The sequence below is a fragment of the Cervus elaphus genome, chromosome 23, assembly GCF_910594005.1.
Source record: "Cervus elaphus chromosome 23, mCerEla1.1, whole genome shotgun sequence".
Lineage (NCBI taxonomy): Eukaryota > Metazoa > Chordata > Mammalia > Artiodactyla > Cervidae > Cervus > Cervus elaphus.
In genome coordinates this window covers 61,646,554-61,656,172 of record NC_057837.1, presented here as the reverse complement: position 1 = coordinate 61,656,172, position 9,619 = coordinate 61,646,554, and the positions used below count along the sequence as shown (strand labels likewise).

The 9,619-nt window shown below is 45.8% G+C and overlaps 1 protein-coding gene across 1 annotated transcript; it reads right to left on the bottom strand.

Moving 5' to 3' along the window:
- Nucleotides 1-8,046: 8,046 nt before the first annotated feature.
- Nucleotides 8,047-8,354, bottom strand: LOC122681929 (coiled-coil domain-containing protein 167-like). Its single transcript, XM_043884529.1, is given in 2 exon segments — nt 8,047-8,297; nt 8,300-8,354. Coding segments are annotated over 2 exon segments (273 nt in total). The 3' UTR covers nt 8,047-8,079.
- Nucleotides 8,355-9,619: the final 1,265 nt, after the last annotated feature.

Below are 9,619 nucleotides of genomic sequence, written 5' to 3'. Positions count from 1 at the left end.
GGTCTGCATCCGGTTGTCTCTATGCGTGGATTAAAGAGTCATTTGCCTTGCAGAGAACTAGTGCTCTCATCTTCAGAAATTATCTTCCTGGTTTTAGTGAGGGCCCTGGGTCTTCCATGAAATTCACTGTAGTCCCAAGTGGGCGTTTGTAAGAGCAGTTCAGGGGAAACTCAGGTCAAAAATATGAAAAGTGGAGTAGATGAATATTTTGTGTTCAGATAACTTTAGTACCAACCTGGCATGTGACTTCTCTTCCTCCTACCTCTCCCCTCCGCCTCAGAAATTTTTTAAAGTTCTGAATGGATAATACATGCCCATGATTCGAAAAATACAGTGTAAAGTAATTCCTTCTCCTGCCCACTCCCCACTTACCTAGTTTCCATCCCTGTAGGGAAGCCCTGTCTTTAGTTTATTCTGTGATCATGCATTTGCAAATGTATAGGCACAGAGTTTGACTTTTCTTCGTACACAGATGGTAGCATCCTATACACACAGCATCCTGCATCTTGCTCTTTCCCACTTCATTTGGAAATCACATCAGAACAAAGAGAGCAGCCTCATTCTTTGTAACAAATGGATGATTTATTTAACCGCTTTCCTGCTGATGGGGTATTTAGGTGCTTTCCATTCTTATGAATGATGCTACACTGAATTTTTAAAAAATATTTATTTTTGTTTTTCTTATTTGGCTGCACCAGGTCTTAGTTGTGGCACTAGGGATCTTTTGCGGCATGTGGGATCTATTAATAGTTCCCTGAAACCGGGGGTCAAATCTGGGTCTCCTGCATTGGGATTGTGGATTCTTAGCCAGTGGACCACCAAGGAAATCCCCTGGGTGTTTTTTTCTAATACATAAAATACCATTTTGCATGAGACGAAGTGTATTTATAAGGTAAACATGAAAGTGAAAGTGAAAGTTGCTCAGTTTCTTCTGACTCTTTGTGACCCCATGGACTATACAGTCCATGGAATTCTCCAGGTCAGAACACTGGAGTGAGTAACCGTTCCCTTCTCCAGGGAATCTTCCCAACCCAGTGATTGAACCCAGGTCTCCCACATTGCAGGTGGATTCTTTACCAGCTGAGCCGCCAATGTACGGATATGGAATTGCTGGGTCAAAGAATACGTGCATTTATCAAAGAAGGTAGAAAGAATAAAGCAAAAAGCCCCTCTGTCTGGTTTCCCATTACTCAGTTACCCCACTGCCGTCCTCCCAACAGGTAACCCTGCTGTCAGTTTCTTAGCTATCCTTCCAGAGTTTCCCCTCCACACACATGTAAGCAATAGGAATTTTAATATTTTTGTTGCTTGCACAATGTACACATTATTCTTTTTTTTTTCACATTATTCTTAATATATCTTGGAGATCTTTCCATGTCAGTACATAAATAGACTGCATCGTTTTCTGTGACTACAGCGTATTCTGATATGTGGATGGGTTATAACCAGCGTTTGCAATTTTGATAAATAGTGCAGGTATTAGTCAGTGTTCTCCAGAGAGCAGAACCAGCTGTGTGTGTGTGAGAGAGAGAGAGAGAGAAAGAGAAGGAGAGGATTGATTTATTTTAAGAATTGGCTCACAGGATTATGAAGGTTTGGTAAATCCAAAATCTGTCGGGTAGGCTGGCTGGCTCGAGACCCAGGGAAGAGTTGCAGATCCAGTGCAAAGGCAGTCTGCTGACAGAATTCCTTCTTGCTGGGAGGAGGCATGGGAGTCAGTCTTTGGTCTAATACGACCTTCAACTGATCGGATGAGGCCCACCCACATTATGCAGGGGAATCTACTTTACTTTAAGTCCACAAATTTAAATGTTAATCTCATCCCCAAAACACCTTTGTAGAAACATCCAGAATAATGTTTGGCCAAATATCTGGGCACAGTGGCTCAGCCAAGTTAACATACAAACCAAACCATCACAGTGGCAAACTCACCTTTTCAGTGTGTGTGTTAGTTGCTCAGTCGTGTCTGACTCCTTGCGACCCCATGGACAGTATGTATCCTGCCAGGCTCTTCTGTCCATGGAATTCTCCAGGCAAGAATGCTGGGGTGGCCTGCCATTCCCTTCTGCAGAGAGTCTTCCTGACCCAGGGTTTGACCCCAGGTCTCCTGCATTGTAGGCAGATTCTTTACAGCTGAACTACCAGGGAAGCCCTGTTCAGTTTATGGCAGATCACTGCCCACAGGTCCCAAGGAAGAGCAAGTCAGTGCCTTTGAACAGAACTTACAAATGTGTCCATGAGGTTTCGTGTGCCTGACACCATAGGAATCTAATATAAAAAGAATTCACAGAATGTCAGAACAGGAAGTTACCTAAAGTGCAATCTAATTAAATCCATTCGTATTACAGAAGGGGAAACAGACTAGAGAGCGAAATTGGTTGCTGGCCAGTGGTCTGGGCTGCCCTCTGAACCATGGGGTCTGCCTGGTTCAGAAACAGCAGAATCCTGAGAGACCCAAGAGGATCAGCCCAGCAAACTCCCCAGGGCTGGTTTGCATCTCTGTAAGACCTGAACCTGGCTCCACTGGGTGGATTCTGACCAAGGAGTTCCTGGCCCTGCCCAGTTCAGGCTCTCCTGCCCACCTGCACCGCCACAGTGGCTTCCTGTTGGTTCCACCCCAGTTCTCAGCTTTCCAGTTTCTATACCCTGGCCTGTCCCTATGTGAGCATTCTCCTGGGCAAGACTCACAACCAACAGATCCAAAGCTCATGGCTCTGCTGGGGTCCTGGATAAAGTGCGAAAGCCTGACAGTCTGGCCCTGCTTGTGTCTCCCACAGCTCCACTTCCTCTGGCTCCTGGCAAGGTCCTACACCAGAGGGTCTGGTCCACCATGAGACCATCGGCCCTTGGGATCCAGTGCCTCCCCACACCTCTGGATGTAGCATTCTTGACAGGTCTGAGGGCCTCCCCTGACGGTGCCAGGCCTCGGCTCCCTATCGCTTGGCTGCAGGGGCCAGGAGTGCCGGTCCTGGAGTCACGTCTCTTGGGTTCCTTTCCTGGCCCCTCTACTCACTGCCTGTGTGACCTCAGGCAAGCTCCTAACCGCTCAGAACCTTAGTTTCTTCTTTTTAAAATGGGCATATGGGGCTTCTTTGGTGGTCCAGTGGCTAAGACTCAGCTCCTATTGCAGGGGCCCCAGGTTCAATCCCTGGTTGGGGACCTAGATCCCATATGCAGCAACGAAGACGCAGTGCAGCCAAATTAAAAAAAAATAATAAAGTGGGTACAGTTCTGGGACTTCCTGGGAAGTCCAGTGGTTAAGACTCCATGCTCCCACTGCAAGGGGCATGGGTTGGATCCGTGGTCAGGGAACTAAGACCTCGCAAGCTGCTTTCAACGTTATGGGACAGGCCACTTAGCACAATGTCTGCTCGACTAACGGTCAGCTCTTCATTATCAAATTAATATCATTGCTTCCAGAACTCTCTTGCCCACTAGTGTGTGAACTTCTTGATAAGAAGTTTGCTTTTCAGCTCAATCATGCCAACGCCTGGTATCAGTCAGCTCTACTCCCTCCTACCCCTATCTGGTAATGGGGTAACAGGCCCTGTTGTTAGTTTTTTTTTACTTATATTAGAGGGTCATTTTTATTTTATTTATTTATTTTTGGCTGCTGTGGGTCTTCATTGCTTTGCGCCGGCTTTCTCCAGTGGCACTGAGCAGGGCCAGTCTTCGTTGCCAAGCGCAGGCTTCTCATTGCTGTGGCCTCTCTTGCAGCAGAGCACAGACTCTGGGTTCTCGGGCTTCAGTAGTTGTGACACACAGGCTCAGCAGTTGTGGCTCCCAGGCCTCAGAGCTCGGGCTCAGTCGTGTGGTATCTGGGCTTAGTTGCTCCTCAGTATGTGGAATCTTCCTGGACCAGGGATTGAACCTGTACCCTCTGCCTCGGCAGTGGCCACTGTGCCACCAGGGAAGTCCCTGGAGTACAGTTGATTAACAACGTTGTCGTTAGCTTCAGGAGTACAGCAAAATGATTCAGTTATACACATACATGTATCTATTCTTTTTTTCGAATTCTTTTCCCGTTTAGATTGTTACGTAACAGTCTAACAGTTACGTAGAATAGGAACTTACGTTATAAGGCACAGTTCCCTGGCTTATACAGTAGGTCCTCCATTGTTTATCCATTTTAAATATAGAAGTGTGTACATGTCAATCCCAAACTCCCTGTGTCCCTCCCCTCACCTGTTGTTAGTTGAAATGAGGCTGTGTAGACCCTTGAAATGACGCTGTGTAGGCCTGCCACGGCAGACTGTTAACAAACCTGCGTGGCTTTATTTTTTATTTTCTGGCTGTACTGCAGCATGTGGGATCTTGGTTCCCTGATCAGGGATCAAACCCACACCCCCTGCCGTGGGATCTTGGCATCTTAACCCCTGGACCATGCAGCAATTCCCTGCATGGCTTTAGAATAAATCAGGGGAAGCCCGTTTGATTGTTGATCATTTTTAACATGGATCGTAGATGAGTCTTTAGCGTGAAGAGGCTGGGTTGAGCACCCTTCTTCCGGGGGCCATCTTCCAATGCCTTGTTCCCTGACTCCACAAACATTCTTGGAGCGCCTCCTATGGGCCAGAGTTCCACCAGGCCCTGTGGGAGCAGGCTATAAGCTGTGCATACAGAGAACTGACCCTTTCTTTTCAGCGACCTTATTTCTCTGAAAGCGATTATATCCTCACTTCCATTTGTAGTTCAGTTTCCATCATGAACTCCAGGAACTACTTCAATCCCTTGATTGTATTGGAATTTCATCACGAATATAAGCTATTGGGTCAGGCGCATTGATCAAGGCCACAGACAGCAGGGCAGGGGTTTCGCCGAAGTGCTATGAGCAGATTCTTTTTCACTGTTAGCACTTCATCTTTGCATTGATCCCCTCTTGTTCCTATTCTTATTAGAAATCTGCTATCCGTTAGGGTAGTTTTTGGCTGCAGGTTATTCTCGTTTATATTTTATTTACTTTTGGAGCATGGTGTTCTTTAAAATGGCAGTGGTTAGGCCAAGAGAAGATCAACCAGAGAGACGTGTATTCTCTCCCTGGACGGGAAAGGCTGTCCTGGTTGGGATGGAAGGGGGCGTTCCCTGTTCTTTCAGTTCTGAAAGAACTGAAACCGTTGTTTCTTTTTCCTCTAGTGATGTTTAAAAAAAAAAAGGTGATAACAAGGAGAATCCCCAAATAGTCCAAATGGTCAGCTGTTCCCCAGTGAGACCAGCTGCCCAACACATGAGCATTTGCTAGAATGTAGAAATGAGCTTTCCAAAAGGCAACCCAGTAACACTTATTTTGCTGAGCATGTTTGGTCTTTTCGAGATTGTATTTTTTACATTTGCCATGTTTCACAAAGGTATTTCAGAATTCTATGAAAAGTACTATATAGATAGTGCCTGATGGATGGTACTTTATACTTGGGAAACACTACACCTTTTTTTTTTTTTTGGCCGCACTGCATGACTTGTAGGATCTTAGTTACCAGACCAGGGATTGAACCCGGGCCCTCAGCAGTAAAGTGTGGACTCCTAACCGCTGGACTGCCAGGGAATTCCCTAAACATTGTTTTTTTGAGGGGAGTCAAAGTTACTAAGGCGGAGTTTACATACAGTAAAATTCACCCTCTTTAAGGTGAATTTACAGCTCAATGAGTTTTGAAAACTGTAACCGCCACTGCAATCAACATGTAAAATACTTCCACCACCCCGGAAAGTCCCTTCATGGGCCTTTTTTTAAGGTTTATTTTTTAATTTTAACTTTGGCTGTGCTGGGTCTTCACTGCTGTGAGGGGCCTCTGTTTAATTGTGGTGCCTGGGCTTCTCCTTGTTGTGGAGCACCAGCTCTAGGCACAGGGGCTCAGTAGTTGTGGCGCATGGGCTTAGTTGCCCTGAAGCATGTGGGATCTTCCCTGAGCAAGGATCACATCCATGTCCCCTACACTGGCAGGTGGAAGCCCCCCTCAGGAGTTTTTACAGTCAGTCCGCTTCCGTCACTCCTAGCCCTGGTAACTACTGTCCCCACAGTTTACCTTTTCCAGAATGTTGTATAAATGAAATAACTCAGTACATAGCCTTGTGTGACTAGCTTCTTCCACTTAGCACAATGTATTTCAGATTCCTCTATATTATTGACATGTCAGTAGTTTTTTTCCTTTTTATCCCTGACTTAAGGCTACATCCCAGTTTTTATTTTAATTTTTTTTTTTTACATCCCAGTTTTTAAAATCTAGAATGGGTTATTTCTTGCTTTAGTGATTATGAGTAGAGAACTGCATTCATTCCTTCAGATACATCATCTTGTTTGAACCTCAGGACACTCAGAGTTTCATATTGTTATACCAGTGTCGGAGAAAAAGGACACACCTAGAGTTACACCACATGAGGTCACGTGGCAACAGGTGGAATTTTAGTCTTCTACCCTCCAACTAGAAAGGATTTTTGTTTTTCACCAAGATACAATTCACATTCCATAGAATTACAACTAGAAAGGTTTTAGTTGAACTTAATGTAAGTTAAGAGGTATTACAAAATCAAACCCATACTGAAACATCTCCATGAGTATTTTATTTCTTGATCCAGTGGGGCTCTTTCAAACCATGGGTAACCCAAAAATGAATAATGTGATATAGCAAATAATGAAAATTGATATATAGAAATATAGAATATAGAAAATTGATATAGCAAATAATGGAAACAATCTAGTATCAGGCAATAGATTAGGTATATCCATTATGGTGTATGTATGTAATGGATGAGCATGCAGCCATTGAAATGGATATTGAAGAAGACAGTAAAAGGACCTTGGTCATAATATACAGCTAAAAAAAAAATCAGGTTACAAAACAATAAAATCAAGGTGAACCTACTCTTGTAAAGTTTACATAGAAATAAATTAGTAATTTGATAAAGTGAATATAAAGGAAAATATTATCAGTGGTGATTTTTGGTCCATGGAATAACAAGTTTTGAATTTTTTCTTTTGGTTATCTGTAGTATCTAAATTTTTCAATGTAAGCATCAATTTGTGATGTTTAGTCGCCGAGTCATGTCTGACTCTGCCAGTCCACAGACTGTAGCCCACCAGGCTCTTCTGCCCGTGGGATTTCCCAGGCAAGAATACTGGAATAGGTTGCCTTTTCCTTCTCCAGGGGATCTTCCTGGCCCAGGGATCGAACCCACGTCTCCTGAATCAGCAGGCAGATTCTTTACCACTGAGCCACCGAGGAAGCCCAATTAGTGTGCTCTGTTTGTAGAGATAATACATGAAAGGTGCGCAGTGACAAATTCAAAGAGAACTCCTTCCCTACCCCCTAGATTGCTAAAAAGAACATCTGTTTTTGTTTTTTTTTTAAGTTTTCTCAACTGAAACAACTACACTTCCTCCACCCCACCTACTTGAATTATTTCTAGATGCCTCATCTCTGATGAGGCGGGGTGACGCCCTGGGGCTGATGTGGGCCCATAACCTGGGCCTTGTCTTCACTCCTCTGGCAGGTGATTCTCTGGGGCCAGCTCCTCCCTACTACTTTTCATTTCTACTCCCCTGGGTCAGACCCTGAACCCTGACAGGAGACTCAGAGAAGATTTAGTCAGATTACTACTTTCATAGAGAAAAGAAACCAATAGAGGAAGCGGTGGGGGGGTGGGGGGATTGGTGTCAGCGGAGGAAAGAGGGAGAGAAAGACTTCAGTCTTTCCCACCCCAGAGCTTCCATAACCTCCTTCAGCGCTTCCTGCTAATGTGGTGGAATGAGTCTGAGCTTTGGCGTCAGACGTGGGTTCAAATAGCCATCTATGTTCACAGATGCATTCACTCGGTGAGAATATTTTGACTCTTTTGCCATGCACCCGCTCCTGGGTGAAGCAGTGTGCGACCTTGAGGAGGTTTGCTTCACCTCTCCTCTCTGGTTCATTGGTAAAATGGAGACAGTGTCAACCTCACAGGGTAATTGTGAGGATCTTTTTATAATTAATGTTTGATTTTTATTTTTGTCTCTGCTCGCGTGGTGAGCAGGGAAATAATGACTCCAGGACTCTATTAAATATTGCCGCACTGACTGGAGAAGTCTCAGGCTCACCAGGCCCAGGAGGCTTAGACGAGGGTCAGGAGGAGGAAGGTGGCCACAGACAGCAACACGTTCTTGTGGTTCTCCTGCCGAAGCAACTTCAGCTCCTTCTCATAGTTGGAGGCTTTGTTCATCAGGCTGCTTTTCTCCTTCTCCAGAGACCTCCTGGCCTCTGAGCTCAGCTCCACCCCACAGAGCCTGGAGTTCACAGCCTCCAGGTCTCTCCGTCATTGTGACAACTTCTTTCTAGCCCATGAATCTCTAGAGCGATGCCCAGATTGTCTCGCTTCTTTTTAGTCATGTTACTTGTCAGGTCCCTGGAGCCATTATTTCCCCGCTCTGGTTGCAGTGTGCAGGCTTCTCATTGCGGTGACTTCTGTGGTGGATCATGGCCTCTTGGGCGTGCAGGCTTCAGTACTACAGCACGTGGGCTCAGTAGTTGCAACTCCCAGGCTCTGGAGCACAGGCTCAATCGTTGTGGCGCCCTGGCTTATTTGTTCCACGGCATGTGAGATCTTCCCAGATCAGGGATCAAACCCGTGTCTCCTGCATTGGCAGGCGGATTCTTTACCACTGAGCTACCAGCGAAGCCCAGTTGTGAGGACTGAATGAGGTGGTCTCCATGGGGCACGCAGCCTGCACCATCACCCCCCCCCCCAACTTAGTACTGAGCCTGGTATTCTGAGAAACGGGGAAACCAAAACAAAACACATTCAGTGGCAGTAGGTGGCCGCTGCACCCCTGATAGTCTCACCCTGGGACTAAATGAGTGGCTAGTCTGGAGGTTCTCAGAGTGTAGTCCCAGGACCCACAGTGTGAGCATCCCCTGGGAATTCTGGAGAAATGCAAGTTCTTGGGCCCTGCTCTAGACCTACGGATCAGAAACTCCGGAGTTGTGACCCAGTGCTCTGTGTGGTAACCAGCTCTCAGAGGGTGACTATGATGCATGCCTGCCTTTGAGGGCCACTGGCCTATACCACCCCCTGCCCTTGAGAGATCACCAACTATGTTGTTAATAAACACAGGGTATATGGGATTTCCCTGCTGGTCCAGTGGCTAAGACTATGAGCTCTCAATGCAGGGGGCCCAGGTTCAATCCCTGGTCAGGGAACTAGATCCCACATGCCACAGCTAAAAGATTTCATGTGCCGCAACTAAGACCCTGTGCAACTAAATAAGTTAAATAAATAAAAATAAATATATAAAAAAAAAAATAAACACAGGGTATGACCAGCCCGGGGGAGACCCTCCAAGATCCTACTGTCTAACAGAAACACCTCTAGATTGGGCTGTGAAGCCTTGAAAGCACCCCAAAATTTAGGGACATCCCCTAAAACACCTGGGCTTCCTTTCAGGAGCATCTGGTGACTCAGCCTTGAGTTTAGTGGAGTTTTCGTCCATACTCTTGAAATAAGAAATTCCTGGATGCATGAGACAAGTGCTCGGGCCTGGTGCACTGGGAAGACCCAGAGGAGTCGGGTGAAGAGGGAGGTGGGAGGGGGGATCGGGATGGGGAATAAGTGTAAATCTATGGCTGATTCATATCAATGTATGACAAAACCCACT